The sequence below is a fragment of the Ranitomeya imitator genome, chromosome 7 (assembly GCF_032444005.1).
Source record: "Ranitomeya imitator isolate aRanImi1 chromosome 7, aRanImi1.pri, whole genome shotgun sequence".
In the NCBI taxonomy this organism is placed as follows: Eukaryota; Metazoa; Chordata; class Amphibia; order Anura; family Dendrobatidae; genus Ranitomeya; species Ranitomeya imitator.
The window spans coordinates 211,725,516-211,749,291 of record NC_091288.1 but is presented as its reverse complement, the minus strand read 5'-3'; the positions used below and the strand labels follow the sequence as shown (position 1 = coordinate 211,749,291).

The window sequence follows — 23,776 nt, the reverse complement described above, 5'->3', positions numbered from 1 at the left end:
ATATCTACTATAATACTGCCCCTATGTACAAGACTATAACTACTATAATACTTCCCCTATGTACAAGAATATAACTGCTATAATACTGCCCCTATGTACAAGAATATAACTACTATAATACTGCCCCCTATGTACAAGAATATAACTACTATAATACTGCTCCTATGTACAAGAATATAACTACTATAATACTGCTCCTATGTACAAGAATATAACTACTATAATACTGCCCCTATGTACAAGAATATAACTACTATAATACTGCTCCTATGTACAAGAATATAACTACTATAATACTGCCCCCTATGTACAAGAATATAACTACTATAATACTGCTCCTATGTACAAGAATATAACTACTATAATACTGCTCCTATGTACAAGAATATAACTACTATAATACTGCCCCTATGTACAAGAATATAACTACTATAATACTGCCCCTATGTACAAGAATATAACTGCTATAATACTGCTCCTATGTACAAGAATATAACTGCTATAATACTGCTCCTATGTACAAGAATATAACTACTATAATACTGCCCCTATGTACAAGAATATAACTACTATAATACTGCTCCTATGTACAAGAATATAACTACTATAATACTGCTCCTATGTACAAGAATATAACTACTATAATACTGCCCCTATGTACAAGAATATAACTACTATAATACTGCTCCTATGTACAAGACTATAACTACTATAATACTTCCCCTATGTACAAGAATATATCTACTATAATACTGCCCCTATGTACAAGACTATAACTACTATAATACTTCCCCTATGTACAAGAATATAACTGCTATAATACTGCCCCTATGTACAAGAATATAACTACTATAATACTGCCCCCTATGTACAAGAATATAACTACTATAATACTGCTCCTATGTACAAGAATATAACTACTATAATACTGCTCCTATGTACAAGAATATAACTACTATAATACTGCCCCTATGTACAAGAATATAACTACTATAATACTGCTCCTATGTACAAGAATATAACTACTATAATACTGCCCCCTATGTACAAGAATATAACTACTATAATACTGCTCCTATGTACAAGAATATAACTACTATAATACTGCTCCTATGTACAAGAATATAACTACTATAATACTGCCCCTATGTACAAGAATATAACTACTATAATACTGCCCCTATGTACAAGAATATAACTGCTATAATACTGCTCCTATGTACAAGAATATAACTACTATAATACTGCTCCTATGTACAAGAATATAACTACTATAATACTGCCCCTATGTACAAGAATATAACTACTATAATACTGCTCCTATGTACAAGAATATAACTACTATAATACTGCTCCTATGTACAAGAATATAACTACTATAATACTGCTCCTATGTACAAGAATATAACTACTATAATACTGCCCCTATGTACAAGAATATAACTACTATAATACTGCCCCTATGTACAATAATATAACTGCTATAATACTGCTCCTATATACAAGAATATAACTACTATAATACTGCTCCTATGTACAAGACTATAACTACTATAATACTTCCCCTATGTACAAGAATATAACTACTATAATACTGCTCCTATGTACAAGACTATAACTACTATAATACTTCCCCTATGTACAAGAATATATCTACTATAATACTGCCCCTATGTACAAGACTATAACTACTATAATACTTCCCCTATGTACAAGAATATAACTGCTATAATACTGCCCCTATGTACAAGAATATAACTACTATAATACTGCCCCCTATGTACAAGAATATAACTACTATAATACTGCTCCTATGTACAAGAATATAACTACTATAATACTGCTCCTATGTACAAGAATATAACTGCTATAATACTGCCCCTATGTACAAGAATATAACTACTATAATACTGCCCCCTATGTACAAGAATATAACTACTATAACACTGCTCCTATGTACAAGAATATAACTACTATAATACTGCCCCTATGTACAAGAATATAACTACTATAATACTGCTCCTATGTACAAGAATATAACTACTATAATACTGCCCCCTATGTACAAGAATATAACTACTATAATACTTCCCCTATGTACAAGAATATAACTACTATAATACTGCCCCCTATGTACAAGAATATAACTACTATAATACTGCCCCTATGTACAAGAATATAACTACTATAATACTGCCCCCTATGTACAAGAATATAACTACTATAATACTGCCCCTATGTACAAGAATATAACTACTATAATACTGCTCCTATGTACAAGAATATAACTACTATAATACTTCCCCTATGTACAAGAATATAACTACTATAATACTGCTCCTATAATAATAATAATAATTTTTATTTATATAGCGCCAACATATTCCGCAGTGCTTTACAAATTATATATAATTGATCGTTATTGCTATCAGTCTTCACTGAACATGTGGCAGAAGACGATCTGATAAAATACATTGAATCCTCTCTAGAATGTGAATCACTAACCCCGAGTGATTGTGTCAGTAAAGTTTCCCGCTTCTATAGTTAGACCTTTCTTCCCTGCTGGGATTGCTCATTGCGTGGCTGAATCTATTCTAATACGAGCTATTTGCAGCCTCTACAATACTCCGGGGCATTAGACTCCAATTATCTTTCAATCTTTCTGGGAAAATCTGATGAGAGCGAAGCCCAGAGGCAGCAAACATGTTGATCTTTGAATTGGAGGATGCTCGGGAAACGAAAGCAGGAGGGATAATCAATACCGATCCACAATGAAGAATGGGCCCGGGCACTGTCACTAATGTCGGCCATTAGTCTCTAACTGCTCTGTACTGTGGTTCTGGGTCCTCAGCTTTACAGATCAGACTCGGTTGCTCCTCGCCCAGTTTCACGCAGATTAATTATTAATCAGGAATCCACAGTGAAGCGCTGCGTCTTGGTGACTTTTAATTGGACTTTTAACAATTATCTAATTTACTGTTTTTAATCAGACTTGCTTAATTACATCATTAAAAAAAAAAAACTCTTCAATTTTACACTTGAAAACAACTATTTAACCTGCACTACCAAGTATGACCACTAGTTGCAGTATTGCACAATTTGATTTGTATAATTTTCTGGATAGTAATTGCATATACCATAGCTTGTGAGCTTGTACAGGCCATCAAACTGTCCTAGTGGACAACCAATATGGTTCTCTACCAATGGTCATCTGCGATTTACCTGAAATCTGTACGGGGAATCATCTGCTCTGAGAACAAGATTCCTGGGGTCCTTCAAAGGATAGATGTAACCGTACTTGACAAGAAAATTTCCAAGATGTAGCGATTCTACAAAAAAAAATAGAAAATTTTGGAGTAACAGTTTAGAAACTCATCGTCATTCCCAGAAAAAGAATGGTAAAAATTGGTGTAAAACATAACTCATAGGCCGCACTCGATTGGATGGCTCTGGAGTGGGCGTATCCAACGACATGAAAATGTTTGAGGGTGTAATTGGGCCACACCCACGAGGAACTACAAGGAAATGAAGAGCCTATGATGCTCCCCGCTCCAGCTCTCTCTTGTCCACTATGCTGTGGCTCACCGTATAAGATGGACTCAGTACCTTAACCTTTTATTCCCATCGACAAATTAGTCCTTCGTCCAGTGACCCAAGTTGTGGACCCTAATCCAAACATCTACAACAGGGCCCCCAACTATCCCTGGTCTTTAATTATTAAGATTTTCACTTATGGGCCAATATGACCTTTAGGGTCCTTTAGGCTCCAGGGCCCTGGTGCAACTCGAATCCCTGCACCCACTGTAATTAATTTTTCACCCAAACCAAGGTTTTCAAGCAGTAACATAAGGGGAACAGGAGACTTTTTCAATCCTCTTACAGACACGTGAATTGGCCATAATGCAGAATATGTGATAATCTAGCACCTGCCAAGTCCTGTCACACTGTAGGATTTGGGTCAGACCCCTTCCCCCTACCACTAGCTTAATTAAACCCTCCCTCCCCTTCCGATTATTCTGCAATTATTTATTAGACAGAATATTTAAGAACAGAGATAACAGAGAAAGATTTTTGTTAAAAATTAAAAAAAACAAAAAAACAATAATTAAGAAATTTAAAAAGCATCAAAAAAATTCATATAAATCCTATACGCGATTCCCCGTCTTCATTGCAGCACATTAACGTCGTCTCTCTCGCCCTCACTCATTTCATGCATAATTAAAAAGCCCCCGATGATGCAAGACTCCCTAATCTGTAATGGAACAGACATTAGTATCTCTCTTCCCTGATGCCAAGCGTTTTGTTTTCCCACACAAAAAGCGGAGACAGATGCTGAGTGAGTCCGAACCTGCGCCATCACAAACACTCTCATCCTCCTGCCAAAAGCTTCAACGTAACAATTTTATGTATAAGGAAAGATACAATTCTACATTCTAATCCTTAAATGAGATGTGCAATGCGAGGGGCAAACGTATACCCCATTATGGTACCTAATTTATTCATCCAGGACAGATATCTGTTTCCCCCTCCATCCTTCTTTCTGTGACCCTTCAGGCAACCATATACATTATGATTAGATGAACATCAACCAGTCCCTGGTGGGAGCGGCTGTCCGTCCACTGTGCCCAATCCCCACCAACGGCAGGTGTCAAGAGAGAAAGTCATCAGACAATGGGCAAAATTTGAGACCAGAAGGGTGTGGTGGCCATTTGCTCCCCTCTCGCTTTGCCGAGTCTAGCGTGTAAGGGCGGTGAGGGGGTAGGTGACCATCTGAGACAACCACTAAGATAAAAGGCCTTGTGGCGTTTTGTCTACCATACTTGTCATGAGGTTAACCCATTGAGTGTAACGGCTGGAGTCGAGTGTGGGCAATATGGGTCAAAGAAGCATGACACCTGAAAAATATACTGATCAGAGGGGGATCCAGAGGTCAGACCGCCACCAGAGGTCAGACCGCCACCGGAGGTCAGACCGCCATCGGGAATGGATTTATACAGTGGGGCAAAAAAGTATTTAGTCAGTCAGCAATAGTGCAAGTTCCACCACTTAAAAAGATGAGAGGCGTCTGTAATTTACATCATAGGTAGACCTCAACTATGGGAGACAAACTGAGAAAAAAAAAATCCAGAAAATCACATTGTCTGTTTTTTTAACAATTTATTTGCATATTATGGTGGAAAATAAGTATTTGGTCAGAAACAAAATTTCATCTCAATACTTTGTAATATATCCTTTGTTGGCAATGACAGAGGTCAAACGTTTTCTGTAAGTCTTCACAAGGTTGCCACACACTGTTGTTGGTATGTTGGCCCATTCCTACATGCAGATCTCCTCTAGAGCAGTGATGTTTTTGGCTTTTCGCTTGGCAACACGGACTTTCAACTCCCTCCAAAGGTTTTCTATAGGGTTGAGATCTGGAGACTGGCTAGGCCACTCCAGGACCTTGAAATGCTTCTTACTAAGCCACTCCTTCGTTGCCCTGGCGGTGTGCTTTGGATCATTGTCATGTTGAAAGACCCAGCCACGTTTCATCTTCAATGCCCTTGCTGATGGAAGGAGGTTTGCACTCAAAATCTCACGATACAATGCCCCATTCATTCTTTCATGTACCCGGATCAGTCGTCCTGGCCCCTTTGCAGAGAAACAGCCCCAAAGCATGATGTTTCCACCACCATGCTTTACAGTAGGTATGGTGTTTGATGGATGCAACTCAGTATTCTTTTTCCTCCAAACACGACAAGTTGTGTTTCTACCAAACAGTTCCAGTTTGGTTTCATCAGACCATAGGACATTCTCCCAAAACTCCTCTGGATCATCCAAATGCTCTCTAGCAAACTTCAGACGGGCTCAGACATGTACTGGCTTAAGCAGTGGGACACGTCTGGCACTGCAGGATCTGAGTCCATGGTGGCGTAGTGTGTTACTTATGGTAGGCCTTGTTACATTGGTCCCAGCTCTCTGCAGTTCATTCACTAGGTCCCCCCGCGTGGTTCTGGGATTTTTGCTCACCGTTCTTGTGATCATTCTGACCCCACGGGGTGGGATTTTGCGTGGAGCCCCAGATCGAGGGAGATTATCAGTGGTCTTGTATGTCTTCCATTTTCTAATTATTGCTCCCACTGTTGATTTCTTCACTCCAAGCTGGTTGGCTATTGCAGATTCAGTCTTCCCAGCCTGGTGCAGGGCTACAATTTTGTTTCTGGTGTCCTTTGACAGCTCTTTGGTCTTCAGCATAGTGGAGTTTGGAGTCAGACTGTTTGAGGGTGTGCACAGGTGTCTTTTTATACTGATAACAAGTTTAAACAGGTGCCATTACTACAGGTAATGAGTGGAGGAAAGAGGAGACTCTTAAAGAAGACGTTACATGTCTGTGAGAGCCAGAAATCTTGATTGTTTGTTTCTGACCAAATACTTATTTTCCACCATAATATGCAAATAAATTGTTAAAAAAACAGACAATGTGATTTTCTGGATTTTTTTTTCTCAGTTTGTCTCCCATAGTTGAGGTCTACCTATGATGTAAATTACAGACGCCTCTCATCTTTTTAAGTGGTGGAACTTGCACTATTGCTGACTGACTAAATACTTTTTTTCCCCACTGTATATAATATCTCAAAAATGGATTTAATGGGAAAAACCCCTTTAATTGGCGCAGTTTCTTTTCCTGCCTCGTTAAATCCAATCTGATTTTGCTTCAATGTCCTTTCTCGGAGGAAACGTTACATAAAATGGGCATTAGCGTTCCCCTAAGTCCCTTATATTGGACGTCGATGATATTCTGTTTATCTAATTTTCCGCTTCCGACCCCGAGTGGCGCGAGGAACGGGATGTAAAGCCGCAGTGTATCGCGTTACACAGATCTTTGCTAATTAATTTTTTGGCCTTTTTATACGTTCGAAGATGAAAGAAATTTCCAGAGGGAGAAGATGAAGTGGAAAAATAAAAAAAACTGAGACCAGAAAAAAAAGGATGATGTTTGGGGGGGGGGGGGGGGGGTCCCAGGGGTCCGGAAATTGTGGAAATGCTGTAACTGCTATTACTGCCACTTCCAGTCCTGGGGAATTATTATTTTAGCACCTGCGCACGTCTCTATTGGGACGGTCGCTCTATTCATGGACACTCAGGGATGGGGCCATTTTGCTTCACGAAACAGTGTGAACGCAACCAGCTACATTGTATTAAATATTCGCATAAACAAGTCTGTGTAGCATGGAAAGGCAGTCTCCTGTATAGCTGACAGACTTTAAAACAACTCCCCCATCCTGGCCGTGAAAAGTAACTAAAATGACACTGTGTCATTTATAATCACCCTACGTCAAATGGTCTCTGCTATACAGTAGACTGCCTTTCAATGCTACACAGACTTGTTTTAGGACCAGAAATGGCTTATACTCTACATTATGCTACCGTCGCTCTAGTCAGTGGGGAAGACACATAGAGCCGTTCCAAATATTTCATTAGTTACTAGATACATTGCATATTATTTTTTAAAGGGGTTGTACGGCACAATAGTATATATATATATATATATATATATATATATATATATATTTATAAAGCATGGATTCTCTTAAAATAAAGAAAATGGAGGCATAATCACATATATAAATAAATACCGTAATTATAATAATACGGCACGCCCATGGATCTAGTGTAAAACGATCCGGAGGTCCCGGTTTAGAAGACACAGGACCGCTGCAGCCTGTGACTGGCTGCAGAGGTTAAATGACTAGAGGAGCGCACTCTTTTCGTCACCTGACCGCTGCAGCCAATCACAAGATTCTGTGGTCTTCTGGAAAAAGGAATCTACAAAATATAAAAGAAAAATTTTTTGTATTGCAAATTTAAAACGCCTAAAAAAAAATTAAATCGAAAACCGTGAGAATAAAATACGTCCGATTCCATCGGTCTATTCAATAAAACGCTAATTAAATGAGATTAAAAAAAAATTCCATTGACGAGGAGTCCGTCAGAAATGCCCGAATGTCTGTAAGACGTTCTTCATAGGTAACGGCAGATGATAAGATATTACATTGAGACTGAATACACTGACAGAGGGGGATGGGAGGCGGGAGAGGAGGGAGATGCAGCAGCTCAGGGAAAGTCTCTGTTCTCTTACCTAACGAGACGTTATGTAAGACATTCTGGCACTAATGAAGGTTGGCTTCATGTAAAAATCAACTAAACGAGTGAAGCAAAGCCCAAAATATGATAACGGTACAAGAAGATGTGATATACCGCTGCTTCTATCCTCGGGGACAATATGGAGTCATTGAGGCGCTTCTGTTTCACAATCTCTTCTTACAGCGCCCCCTAGTGAGTTCATTCTACAGTATTAGTTCTGGCTTCCTACTTCCTACTTAATTTCTTGTCTTAATGACAACCATTTCAGCACACAGGAAGTTGTATCTGCTGTACAGCAGACTACCCTCTAATGAAGCACAGACTTGTTTTAGCAGCTGTAGCTCTGATAAGAGATTTCAAATATACACGTGTTCTATGAGAGTCAGTCACTCACCTTCATCGCTGATGGACAACTTCTGTATGAGCCACTCCACCACATCATTACCTGCAAGGAAGCACAAACAAGTCACTGTACAAACTCAGAAGAAAATGTCCCATTAGACATAAAGACAATCCCAGACACGAGTCACTGAGGAAAATAGGTGTTTTTATAGTAGTTATATTCTTGTACATAGGGGCAGTATTATAGTACGGTAGTTATATTCCTGTACATGGGGCAGTATTATAGTAGTTATATTCTTGTACATTGGGGCAGTATTATAGTAGTTATATACTTGTACATAGGAGCAGTATTATAGTAGTTATATTCTTGTACATAGGAGCAGTATTATAGTAGTTATATTCTTGTACATAGGAGCAGTATTATAGTAGTTATATTCTTGCACATAGGGGCAGTATTATAGTAGTTATATTCTTATACGTAGTGGGAGTATTATAGTAGTTATATTCTTGTACATAGGAGCAGTATTATAGTAGTTATATTCTTGTACATAGGAGCAGTATTATAGTACTTATATTCTTGTACATAGGGGGCAGTATTATAGTACTTATATTCTTGTACATAGGAGCAGTGTTATAGTAGTTATATTCTTATACATAGGAGCAGTATTATAGTAGTTATATTCTTGTACATAGGGGGCAGTATTATAGTAGTTATATTCTTGTACATAGGAGCAGTATTATAGTAGTTATATTCTTGTACATTGGGGCAGTATTATAGTAGTTATATACTTGTACATAGGAGCAGTATTATAGTAGTTATATTCTTATACATAGGAGCAGTATTATAGTAGTTATATTCTTGTACATGGGAGCAGTATTATAGTAGTTATATTCTTGTACATAGGAGCAGTATTATAGTACTTATATTCTTGTACATAGGGGGCAGTATTATAGTACTTATATTCTTGTACATAGGGGCAGTAGTATAGTAGTTATATCCTTGTACATTGGGCAGTATTATAGTAGTTCTATTCTTGTACGTAGGAGAAGTATTATTGTAGTTATATTCTTGTAAATAGGGGGCAGTATTATAGTAGTTATATTCTTGTACATAGGAGCAGTATTATAGTAGTTATATTCTTGTACATTGGGGCAGTATTATAGTAGTTATATACTTGTACATAGGAGCAGTATTATAGTAGTTATATTCTTGTACATAGGGGCAGTATTATAGTAGTTATATTCTTGTACATAGGGGCAGTATTATAGTAGTTATATTCTTGTACATAGGGGCAGTATTATAGTAGTTATATTCTTGTACATTTTATCCCTTTACTATTTATGTTGAATTGCCTTTTAAAACTAGACCAAAAAGTAATGCAGGATAGAAGCCGTTACTCGGCACCTCCTAATATAATATACAGTGGGGCAAAAAAGTATTTAGTCAGTCAGCAATAGTGCAAGTTCCACCACTTAAAAAGATGAGAGACGTCTGTAATTTACATCATAGGTAGACCTCAACTATGGGAGACAAACTGAGAAAAAAAAATCCAGAAAATCACATTGTCTGTTTTTTTAACATTTTTTTTGCATATTATGGTGGAAAATAAGTATTTGGTCAGAAACAAAATTTCATCTCAATACTTTGTAATATATCCTTTGTTGGCAATGACAGAGGTCAAACGTTTTCTGTTAGTCTTCACAAGGTTGCCACACACTGTTGTTGGTATGTTGGCCCATTCCTCCATGCAGATCTCCTCTAGAGCAGTGATGTTTTTGGCTTTTCGCTTGGCAACACGGACTTTCAACTCCCTCCAAAGGTTTTCTATAGGGTTGAGATCTGGAGACTGGCTAGGCCACTCCAGGACCTTGAAATGCTTCTTACGAAGCCACTCCTTCGTTGCCCTGGCGGTGTGCTTTGGATCATTGTCATGTTGAAAGACCCAGCCACGTTTCATCTTCAATGCCCTTGCTGATGGAAGGAGGTTTGCACTCAAAATCTCACGATACATGGCCCCATTCATTCTTTCATGTACCCGGATCAGTCGTCCTGGCCCCTTTGCAGAGAAACAGCCCCAAAGCATGATGTTTCCACCACCATGCTTTACAGTAGGTATGGTGTTTGATGGATGCAACTCAGTATTCTTTTTCCTCCAAACACGACAAGTTGTGTTTCTACCAAACAGTTCCAGTTTGGTTTCATCAGACCATAGGACATTCTCCCAAAACTCCTCTGGATCATCCAAATGCTCTCTAGCAAACTTCAGACGGGCCCGGACATGTACTGGCTTAAGCAGTGGGACACGTCTGGCACTGCAGGATCTGAGTCCATGGTGGCGTAGTGTGTTACTTATGGTAGGCCTTGTTACATTGGTCCCAGCTCTCTGCAGTTCATTCACTAGGTCCTCCCGCGTGGTTCTGGGATTTTTGCTCACCGTTCTTGTGATCATTCTGACCCCACGGGGTGGGATTTTGCGTGGAGCCCCAGATCGAGGGAGATTATCAGTGGTCTTGTATGTCTTCCATTTTCTAATTATTGCTCCCACTGTTGATTTCTTCACTCCAAGCTGGTTGGCTATTGCAGATTCAGTCTTCCCAGCCTGGTGCAGGGCTACAATTTTGTTTCTGGTGTCCTTTGACAGCTCTTTGGTCTTCACCATAGTGGAGTTTGGAGTCAGACTGTTTGAGGGTGTGCACAGGTGTCTTTTTATACTGATAACAAGTTTAAACAGGTGCCATTACTACAGGTAATGAGTGGAGGAAAGAGGAGACTCTTAAAGAAGAAGTTACAGGTTTGTGAGAGCCAGAAATCTTGATTGTTTGTTTCTGACCAAATACTTATTTTCCACCATAAAATGCAAAAAAAATGATAAAAAAACAGACAATGTGATTTTCTGGATTTTTTTTTCTCAGTTTGTCTCCCATAGTTGAGGTCTACCTATGATGTAAATTACAGACGCCTCTCATCTTTTTAAGTGGTGGAACTTGCACTATTGCTGACTGACTAAATACTTTTTTGCCCCACTGTATATATATAATCGGGCGCCTCGGCAGTGGGACTCTTGTCACAGTCTGGCTGCTCTTGGCTCCTCTGCACAATCAGCTGATGGAACACACAGAGAGCAGTTTTATTTATCTGCAGGATGTGGACAAGAATATAGCCAGAAGACGTCCATGGCGCTATGTGAGATTCTCTGCTCTTTGTACATGGCACCAGGGCGGTAAATGAGTTGAGCACAATATACTGCAGGGTCTTTGAGTTGCTTCAAGAAGCTCGATATAATGGGGTGTTACAGTCTTGCTGATGGGCTCCGGAGGTTCTACACAGGGTCAATAACCATGTTAAGAGCCTTTTATCTGCACATAGATTGTTAATGCTCTTCTGTCCATTACTATTGATGGATAGCAGAGTTGGAGAGAAGCCCTGGGAGATGTGATCCTACAGATAGATCTTACTATTCCAAAAGCTTATTTAACCTATAAGACCCCCGTCGCTTTGTGCCAGAGAACTTGGTGACTTAATTAAAGCGCTTCTTCACTTTGGACAATTCCTTTCTTGTGTATCAGGGCTGATCTCTAGCAGCAGCGATTCCCTACAGTGCCCCCAGTGGAGAATTCGAGTATTACACAGCTTGGTTGGATGTCCATACAATGCACGGATATCCCGAGTCCTCCAGCGCAAGAGACGCTCAGTGAACCCCCTATTTACTAAAATGTCATATTGGGGTACTTGAAAAATGGGTATTTGGGGCCAGAAATCTACTTTAAAAGGAGCCTTTAAAGAACCTGTCACCACATGTTAGGCCTGCAAACCAGCACTAAACTGTTATACCAAAGGTGTTTAAAGATACCCCTCAATAATATTTATAAACTAGATTACACTATATGTTAATTTCTGGATGAGGAGTCATGTGGGCGGTCTTAGTCACCTGACACAGGCCCAGGCTTGACTGATTTCCCATGGAGCAGGATATATCATTGCCAGCTCTGGCAACATCTGGCTCATGTGCAGCAATATATTATGACTTAATTTTATACAGGGTCATTTTTAGAAACCTAGAACTTTCTGGTCTAGTGGAATGGTGACAGCTTGAGGCCTAATATGTGATGACAATTTTCCTTTAAACTTTACTGAATCATAGTATCCTGTCACATTGAAACATAGACATCAGTATCACATATAGAAAAACGTTGGTGACCCAACTGCATTACCTTACATTCATCAACATTACCATTTCTCTTTGTCCAAACCTCCAGCTTCTACAAATCCATCTGCAATATTAGTTTATTCTCTACTGTGTAGATTACCTTGCAATATTTAATACCACGTGCAAAGATTGAAATTCTACTCTGTATGTCCTCAACTACATGATTCTTAAACATATCTAATGGACGAGGGCCCAATACTGACTCTTGTGGTAGGAGCAGTATTATAAAAGTTATATTCTTGTACATAGAGGCAGTATTATAGTAGTTATATTCTTGTACATAGGAGGCAGTATTATAGTAGTTATATTCTTGTATATAGGAGCAGTATTATAGTAGTTATATTCTTGTATATAGCGGCAGTATTATAGTAGTTATATTCTTGTACATAGGGGGCAGTATTATAGTAGTTATATTCTTGTACATAGAGGCAGTATTATAGTAGTTATATTCTTGTACATAGGGGCAGTATTATAGTAGTTATATTCTTGTATATAGCGGCAGTATTATAGTAGTTATATTCTTGTACATAGGGGGCAGTATTATAGTAGTTATATTCTTGTACATAGGGGCAGTATTATAGTAGTTATATTCTTGTACATAGGGACAGTATTATAGTAGTTATATTCTTGTACATAGGGGCAGTATTATAGTAGTTATATTCTTGTACATAGGAGAAGTATTATAGTAGTTATATTCTTGTACATAGGGACAGTATTATAGTAATTATAGTTTTCTACATAGGAAGCAGTATTATAGTAGTTACTGTATATTCTTGTACATAGGGACAGTATTATAGTAGTTATATTCTTGTACATAGGGGCAGTATTATAGTAGTTATATTCTTGTACATAGGGGCAGTATTATAGTAGTTATATTCTTGTACATAGGAGCAGTATTATAGTAGTTATATTCTTGTACATAGGAGCAGTATTATAGTAGTTATATTCTTGTACATAAGGGGCAGTATTATAGTAGTTATATTCTTGTATATAGGAGCAGTATTATAGTAGTTATATTCTTGTACATAGGAGCAGTATTATAGTAGTTATATTCTTGTACATAGGAGCAGTATTATAGTAGTTATATTCTTGTACATAGGGGCAGTATTATAGTAGTTATATTCTTGTACATAGGGGCAGTATTATAGTAGTTATATTCTTGTACATAGGAGCAGTATTATAGTAGTTATATTCTTGTACATAAGGGGCAGTATTATAGTAGTTATATTCTTGTATATAGGAGCAGTATTATAGTAGTTATATTCTTGTACATAGGAGCAGTATTATAGTAGTTATATTCTTGTACATAGGAGCAGTATTATAGTAGTTATATTCTTGTACATAGGGGCAGTATTATAGTAGTTATATTCTTGTACATAGGGGGCGGTATTATAGTAGTTATATTCTTGTACATAGGAGGCAGTATTATTGTAGTTATATTCTTGTACATAGGGAGCAGTTTTATAGTAGTTATATTCCTTTGCAGCTAGATGATTCTTAACCATATATAGCAGACGAGTGCCCAATACCGACCCTTGTGGCACCCTACTGTTAACTGTGACCTCATCAGATTGTGTTCCATTAATAACCACACTCTGCTTCCTATCACTGAGCCAGTTTTTGACCCAATTACACATACAAAATTTACATTGGGAACCAGTTGCTTCCCGTTACACTGCCATCCTCTTTTCTTCTGCCATTGCAGTCCCTTGTCACCAAAGCTGGAATTCAATGTAATTTACTCCCAATTCGAAGCACAAATGTGCCACATATGATTTTTGCATTCCCCTGTGGTTTTATTTTTACCAGCCGCCAGGTTTAGCGTTTGAGAAAAGAGCAGGTGCCCAAGAGGATGGGAAGGAAATTAAAAAAAAAAAAAGAAAGTAAATAAATCCCACAAGTGTAATCAAGACTCAGGGGTTTAATTATCTTAATGAAACAACTGTGTAACGAAGAAGGCAACATGCTGCAATCTTCTGCAGTGTAAGATACAATATATATGGAAATAGAGATAAGATGTAACTGGAGACAGATGAAAGTAATGGAATATAATGATTCGAACCTGGGGTCTCTTAAAGGGACAATTACATCAGATATTAGGCTGATCTACTAAAAGCCTTCTGGTCTATAGTATTTACACAGGAAAGCCCCTTGACACATGACATGATCAGGCATATCATAGATTTTCCATTAAATGTCGCCTGCCTAGCCTAGCAAGAAGTATGGCACCTCCTTCCCCGAGTACTGGAGGAGTTAAGTGATAGACAGACCATTATTTCTAATATATAAGGATTCCATAATAACAGGGTCTGTACCACAAGATGGGCACATAGCAAATGTGGCACCAATATTCAAAAAGGGGACAGAAACAGAGCCTGGAAATTATAGACTTGGAAGAGTAACCTCTACTGGGGGGCAACATCTTTGAGGGTCTTCTAAATGATGCTATCCTGGAGTATGTTAATAAAAATAACCTCATTACCCAACTACAGCATAGTTTTCTGAGGGATCGGTCCTGTAAAAGTAATCTGATCAGCTTCCATGAGGAGGTACGTTTCAGACTACACCAGGGTATGGAGGTGGATGTTGCCTATCTGGACTTTTCAGATGCATTTCATAGGGTGCCACATAATAGGTTGGTATATAAAATGAAAGTAATGGGACTAGGTCAAAATATGTGTAACTGTATCCACAACCATGTCAGTGATTGGAAACAGGGGGTTGGTTATTAATTAATCATATACTGAATTGGTCAGGTTAACAGTGGCTTAATACAGGAGTTGGTATTGGGCCTTCTTCTTTTTAATGTATTTATCAATGATTTGGTTGAGGACATGCATAGTAGAATTTCAATATTGGCAGATGACAGTAAATTGTGCAAAGTACACGACACTAAAATGGATAATTTAATGTTATAGAGAGATTTATGTAAACTGGAGGCTTAGATGAGAAATTGAAATTGAAGTTTAATGCACATAAATATAAGCTCATGGACTTGAGCCAAGGAAAGAAAATGTATAATGATGTACTAAATGGTAAATCATTGGGTAAAACTGTCACTGAAAAAGACTTGGCTTGCAAGGTAAGGGGGCATTGTCTATGTCTAGAACACACGTGTCAAACTCTGGCTCGTGGGTCAAATCTGTCCTGCAGGGTGAGTATATTTGGCCCACAAGGCCAGACGGGGCTATTATTCTGTATGGAGTGCTATGTGGGGGCATTATACTGTATGGAGCACTGTGTGGGGCCATTATACTATATGGAGCACTATGGAGGACAGTGTGGGGACGCATACTGTCATGATGTCACCATACTTTGCCAGGTGGGTTGAGGGAAGGGGGGTACATTCACTGTGGGGGTGTCTTACTAATGTTTGGTGGCTATTTTTATTTGCATCATACTTTATTATCTGCATTATTCAAGGTTTTTTTTATCATTTGTTATTACTTATTTAAAGTAGGACATTGGGCCATATGCTTTGTACTGCTCTTATAAAACATATTATATTATTCCAATATGCTAAGATCTACTAATTAAAATGTACTTTGTTCGTGGGAGAACCCCTTTAAGGTTGTTTTCATATGGAAATATTCATCATATTGGATGATAAAGAAACACTTCCTTAATTGTAGACATTTTTTAATAAATATCAAGGTTGGCCCACGACTTTGTCCAAGCTTTTAATTTTGTCTCTCTGTGTATTTGAGTTTGACATCCCTGGTCTTGAGGGAAGAAGATTTACGGTAATCATAAACACGGGTGGTGATTCTTTACTGAAAAAGTTCCATGGAAGGCCTGGATGCCTTTATTGGAGTCATCAGAGCTTTTTTTTTCTATTTTTAGTACCTTTTGACAGCTAAAAGGTCTCTTAGAGCATCTGTACTATCAAGCCTATGGACACCACCAGATTGCCAAGAGGTCCAAAGAGACAAATAATCTATTGGCTTCACCCATTTACCAACTCCTAAAGGGCCTTTAGGAGCCATATGAGCTATCATTGAGAGGAAATTATGAATTTCCAACTAGTACCCTACCATTACCAGTCAATAAGAGGGTCTGAGAGCCACATGAGCCTTTTTGTCCTAATATCTAAAAAAAAGTCTTGGCGCATGTGAAATATTAGGCAATTGGATACTGTTCGATTACCACCAACTAAACAGGGCCCAAGAACCATTTGAACTACTGGGTCATGACAATGGCCAGTTCCAACCTACTTAAGAAGTTCTAGGAGCCATCTAATAACCCTCTATTGAAGGGTATTGTGGTGGTGGGTGAGGACCAACTGCACCACTGGCTGGGCTTACACTGGAGGGGCATGACTAAGTGGCTACCTGGTCTTTGCTAGAGCCTCTGATGGTAGTAATAGGCTTGGTCAGCAAGATAGCCACCAGATACCCCTCCAGGGCAGTGCTCGGACCTGCAGAAGATGATCAATGTGTCAAGGCAGGTATTCACGGAACAGAGGGCACAGACAGACGTAGTCAGACAGTCCAAGGTCAGGGCAGGCAGCATAGGTTCAAGATACAAAGCTGAGGTCAGGAGCGGAGAGATCAGACAGAACGGGTGGACAAGTCAGATCAGTAACGGGAGACAAAATGAGAAGATACCTTAACTGGAAGCTGGTAACAAACTGCTGACTAGAACTAAAGTTCAGGCATGGAATTGAGAGAGGAGGTACCTAATAAATCCCCTGCTTGCAGCGAATAGGTCATTGAAGTTAATCTATGCAGGACATAGCAGGGATAAATTCCTGCAGAGACCAGCTGTGCCTCCGTACAGACAACAGGAAGATGCAGCAGTGCTCGGGAATGCTGCAAGAAGCAACCCAGGGAGACAGCCTGACATGAGAGGAAGCAGAGTTGTGACCACTGAGACGTGAGTGAGACGGTGCTGAGATGGCAGGCAAGTTACCGGCGTGAAAGGTATATAGGATCCATCTGGGCTATCTGGTCCTTGGGCAATGTTCAATCACCATCGGCTTAGGAAGGTCTCAGCCTCTGATCTTTGGACAAAACAGGATAACTAAAAGTGATCTGGGAACTTCTGAACATGGAAAGATTACTGAGTCTTAACCTCTTCATGACCTTTGACGTACCAATACGTCATGGTAGGATAGGGGTTCCGCCGCAGGAAGCTCGGCTTATGTGATAGCCAAGACCCGTCTGTCACTGCGAAGTGGTGCCCGCACTACCCCTGTTTAACCCCCTAAATGCCATGTTCGATATCAATCACAGCATTTGGGAGGCTAGGAAAAGGAGGGGACTCACTTTCCCTTCCAATCATGGCCCCCCAAGATGACATCTCGAAGGTACGATTGTTGTCATGGCGACCCAAGGTCATAATGATGACTTCTGTTCTGGGTTAGCGAGCTATGGCAGGCTTGTTAGATCATGTCAGGAGCATGGTCTAAGAGGCTTCTGTCAGTGTAATGCTGGGGCATTGCAAAGCATTATACCAGCAATCAAAGGAATAAAAGTTAAAGTCCCATTGGAGAACTAAGTAAAAAAGTAAAAAGAAAGTAAAAAAAATTAAAATATTAAAAAAAAAATCACTAAATAAATTTAAAAAATGAAAATAAGATTATACCAATAAATTGGTGAATTTATGTAAAAACAAATATAAACAAAAAATACGCATACCGGTATTTGGTACCAGCACAACCCAGCCCATAAAACTATCACTCATAAAACTATCACTCTAGTGAACACCATAAAAACCTGCTTTTTCATCATACTGCAGCACAAAAAGTGGAATAAAACGCGATCAAAGTCGATTGGAAATAAAAATGGAATTGCTGAAAATGTCATCTTGTCCTGCAAAAAAACAAGGTGCCATACAGCGCCATCAATGGAAAAATAGAAAAGCTATAGCTCTCAGAATAAAAGGAAGCAAAAATAATTATTTGTTCTATAAAACAGTTTTTGTGTAAAAGCAGCAAAACATTAAAAAAAATTATATAAATGTGATATCGCTGTAATCATACTGACCCAGAGAATAAAGCTGCCTTATAAATTTTAGCACATGGGGAAAAGCATAAAAAATACTCCTAAAAATTCCTAAATTGATGGTTTTGTTCATTCTACCTCCCAAAAATTGGAATAGAAAGTGATCAAAAAATGTCATGTGTCTGAAAATGATACCAATAAAAACGTCAACTTGTCCCGCAAAAAGCAAGCCATCACATGACTCTGTGGACCAACATTTGGAAAAATTATATATCTTAAAAAATGGTGTTGCAAAAAGTTATTTTTGCAAAAAAAAAGCATATTTTAGTGTGTGACAGCAGCCAAACATAAAAACTCGATATAAATCTGGTATTGCTGTAATCGCAGTGTCCTGAAGAATAAAGTCGCCTAATCACTAATACCGCACGAAGCTGAATGATTTACATCTGTTAGCCAGCTTAAGTACATGTGGGGGTTGCTTGGTTGCTAGGGAATCCCCACATGTAATTAAGCTGGCTAAGATGTAAATCATTCAGCTGCGGCAAGAAAAACTAAATCTCCGAGCACTAAAAAATACTCGGACACCCGAGTGTGCTCGAGACATCTTGAGTAATGAGTATATTCGCTCATCACTACTTGGCACATATTTATCCTGCGCTCTGCACTGAGCGCTTACACCAAGGTTTCTGTGTTAATCTCTGAAATATGTGATTCAGACGGAACCCCTGGCGGAAGATTCCCTATAATGAGGCAGATGGAGGCACTGTGGACACCGTCTGACCTGTGATCTGTCGGTGTCCGTCTTTTTAAGATTGCACAAAAGTGCCGTCAGCCACAGTTTTGTGCACTTCTGAAAAGAAAGACATAGCTGAACAGAGGCCAGATGGAGTCCAGAGGAACTCTGCTGCATCAATATAGTGAATGGGTCCCTCAGGGGTTTCATCTGAATCATGTCACTCTGAGATTTAGATGGAAACCCAGATGTAAGTGCTCAGCGTAGAGTGCAGGATAAATGTGATCCCAAATTTTATGTAAAATGTTCCCAATAAAAGCTTCAACTTAATCTACAAAAAAAAAAGCAAGTCCCCACTCAGGTCCATCATCTGTTAATGGAAGTATAGGGGGCTTCCACGTTACTGGTAGTACCAAGGCTGTGGAAAAGCGAAATGGCTCTTCACCCCCCAAAAGAAATGCAAATTCTGCACTCCCAAATCCAAATGCCCCCCCTCCCTTCTGATCCCCACAGTTTACCTAAACCACAGTTAGCATCCATGTTTATATGAAAGCCCGCTTAATTCACTTGTGTGTCTCCAGAAGCCCGGGCTGGGCATTATGTAATGGGCATTAGAACGTACTGGGCACTACAATAGCAGATTTGCAATTTTCACTCAGCAATATCCACTGCTGCTTGTTTCTGGAAAACACCCCTAGAGTCAAAATCATCACTACACCTGTAGATAAATTCCTAGAGGGGTATAATCTACAAAATGGGGTCACTAGAGAGGGGATTATGCTCTTCTGGCACTTAGTAGCTTTGTATATGAAGCCCGCAAACTATTCTATAATAATTTGTTCTCAAAAAGTCAAATAGCGTTCTGTCCTTCCCGAGTCTCGCCTTGTGGCTAAGCAGTACTGTACAGCCACATATCGGGTATTTCTATGTTCAGATAAAATTGTGTTATACATTTTGGTTCCATTTTTACACAGATCCCCATGTGAAAATGTAAAATCTGGGGCTAAAACAACATTTTTGTGGTAAAAATTTTATTATTATTTCTTCATAGTCAAATGGTATAAAATTAGGTGACACACCTGTGGTGTCAATATGATCACTGCACCCCTAGATTAATTAATTGAGAAGTGTAGTTTGTAAAATGAGGTCACTTATGGGAAAATTCTACTGTTCTGGAACCTCAAGGGCTCTGCCAATGTGACATCACACCCACAAACCTTAACAGCAAAATCTGAACTCCAATATGGCTCTTCCTTCTATTCTGAGTCCTGCCATGCACCCACACAGTAGTTTTCCCCCCACATATGGGGAATCGGTGAATTCAGGAAAAATTTCACAACAAATTGTATTGTCTATTTTTTCCTGTTACTCTTCTGAAAACTGGGGCTAAAGTAACATTTTTGTGAGAAAAATTTGATTTTTTTATTTTCACAGCTCAACGTTATAAAATTCTGTGAAGCACCTGGGGGTTCAAGGTGTTCACAAGACATCTATATAAATTTCTTGAGGGGTGTAGTTTTCAAAGTGGTGTCACTTGCTGGGGGTTTCCACTGTTTAGGCACATCAGGAGCTCTCCAAACGCGACATGGCTTCTGATATCTATTTCAGCTAAATTTGTGCTCCAAAAGTGAAACGGTGCTACTTCCCTTCCAAACCCTGCCGTGCACCCAAACAGTAGTTTTCCACCATATGAGGGGTATCGTATGCTCAGGAGAAATTGCTCAATTAATTGTACTGTTCATTTTCTCCTGATACCATCTTGAAAACACAAAATTTGGGACTAAAGCAATATTTTTGTGGGCAAAAATGCAATTTTCATTTTTTCCTTCCACGTTGCTTAAATTCCAGTGAAACCCCTAAAGGGTCAATAAACTTTTTGGATGTGGTTTTAAGCATTTTAGGGGTGTAGTTTTAAGAATGGGGTCACTTCTGGGTATTTTACGTCACATAGGCCCCTCAAAGTCACTTCAAGTGTGTGATGTGGTCTCTAAAAAAAATTGGTTTTGTAAATTTTCTTGGAAAAATGAGAAATTTCTGATAAACTTTTAACCCTTCTAATGTCCTAATAATAAAAAATGATGTTTCGTGAAGTAGACATGTGGAAAATGTTATTTTTTGACTATTTTGTGTGATATACGGTAACTATCTGGTTTAAGGGGATAAAAATTAAGTTTGAAAATTGTAAAATGTTCAAAATTTGTCAAATTTTTTTTATTTTCATAAACGCAACAATCAATAATCAAAAGGAGTTTGGACACTTCTTAAAGGGGGTCTAGGAACTATCTGAGCTATCGGATCTTGGGCAATGACCAATTATCTTCTACTTAAGAGGGTCTAGATGACATGTGAAGTATGTGGTCTTGGCCGATGCCTCATTACTGCCTACTAATGGATCTGGGAGCCATCTAAGCTTTTCGATCCTTGGGTACTGCCTGGTTACTGTTTTATCCTCAGGAGTCCGGCTCCGTAGTTTACCAGATACATCAGTTCTGCACATGATCAATAGAAAGATCTCTGATTATAGGCAATGTAACATTCCGCTGCACAGTTCATTCTCCACCTCATGTGACCAAGTAATCACTTTCTCCTTTCATCCTCACTGTGGGCGTAAATAAAGGAAAAGCCGTGGATAATAAGCAGCTTTTATGGTAATTGGTAAAGTTTATACCAAAAAAAATGCAACTTTGAGTTAGAATAAAGTATTATTGGAGCTTATCTACGGTATTAGGGCTAGCCAGAATGTAGTAACAACAAGCAGAATAGTGAGTGCAGCTCTGGGGTATAATAGAGGATGTAACTCGGGATCAGTAATGTAATGTATGTACACAGTGACTGCACCAGCAGAATAGTGAGTGCAGCTCTGGATTATTATACAGAATGTAACTCAGGATCAGTAATGTAATGTATGTACAGAGTGACTGCACCAGCAGAATAGTGAGTGCAGCTCTGGGGTATAATACAGGATGTAACTCAGGATCAGTAATGTAATGTATGTACACAGTGACTGCACCAGCAGAATAGTGAGTGCAGCTCTGGGGTATAATACAGGATGTAACTCAGGATCAGTAATGTAATGTATGTACACAGTGACTGCAGTCTGCACCAGCAGAATAGTGAGTGCAGCTCTGGAGTATAATACAGGATGTAACTCAGGATCAGTAATGTAATGTATGTACACAGTGACTGTACCAGCAGAATAGTGAGTGCAGCTCTGAGGTATAATACAGGATGTAACTCAGGATCAGTAATGTAATGTATGTACACAGTGACTGCACCAGCAGAATAGTGAGTGCAGCTCTGGAGTATAATACAGGATGTAACTCAGGATCAGTAATGTAATGTATGTACACAGTGACTGCACCAGCAGAATAGTGAGTGCAGCTCTGGGGTATAATACAGGATGTAACTCAGGATCAGTAATGTAATGTATGTGCACAGTGACTGCACCAGCAGAATAGTGAGTGCAGCTCTGGAGTATAATACAGGATGTAACTCAGGATCAGTAATGTAATGTATGTACACAGTGACTGCACCAGCAGAATAGTGAGTGCAGCTCTGGGGTATAATACAGGATGTAACTCAGGATCAGTAATGTATGTGCACAGTGACTGCACCAGCAGAATAGTGAGTGCAGCTCTGGAGTATAATACAGGATGTAACTCAGGATCAGTAATGTAATGTATGTACACAGTGACTGCACCAGCAGAATAGTGAGTGCAGCTCTGGAGTATAATACAGGATGTAACACAGGATCAGTAATGTAATGTATGTACACAGTGACTGCACCAGCAGAATAGTGAGTGCAGCTCTGGAGTATAATACAGGATGTAACTCAGGATCAGTAATGTAATGTATGTACACAGTGACTGCACCGGCAGAATAGTGAGTGCAGCTCTGGGGTATAATACAGGATGTAACTCAGGATCAGTAATGTATGTACTGTTGTGAATTCTGTGGCTGAGTTCACTTCTGTGGTCACAAGTGGTATTGCAGTCTCTGGGCTTCCTCCCTCAGGTGTTTTGGTGAGCTCGTTGGCTGCCTTGCTATTTAGCTCCACCTGAGTCTGTCTTCCTTGCTCCTTGTCAATGTTCCAGTGTTGGATCTGAGCTACTGCATCTTTCCTTGGGCCTGCTGCTCTGCTAGATAAGTGCTTCTAGTTTGTTTTCTGTTTTTTCTGTCCAGCTTGCTATTAACTTTTGCTGGAAGCTCTGAGAAGCAAAGGGGTGCACCGCCGTGCTGTTAGTTCGGCACGGTGGGTCTTTTTGCCCCTTTGCGTGGTTTTCGTTTTAGGGTTTTTTGTAGACTGCATAGTTCTCTTTGCTATCCTCGCTCTGTCTAGAATATCGGGCCTCACTTTGCTGAATCTATTTCATTCCTACGTTTGTCTTTTCATCTTGCTAACAGTCATTATATGTGGGGGGCTG

The 23,776-nt window shown here is 39.2% G+C and overlaps 1 protein-coding gene across 2 annotated transcripts in view; it reads right to left on the bottom strand.

Annotated features, from left to right (window-relative positions):
* RGS11 (regulator of G protein signaling 11) overlaps positions 1-23,776 on the bottom strand; it is a 97,498-nt gene that overhangs the window by 50,603 nt on the left and 23,119 nt on the right. For both annotated transcript variants that reach the window (XM_069734720.1, XM_069734719.1), the window contains exons 3-4: positions 8,519-8,569; positions 3,223-3,329 (exon numbers count right to left, since the gene is read on the bottom strand). In XM_069734720.1, coding sequence (XP_069590821.1) covers positions 3,223-3,329; positions 8,519-8,569 — 158 coding nt within the window. The remainder of the gene's footprint in view (positions 1-3,222; positions 3,330-8,518; positions 8,570-23,776) is intronic.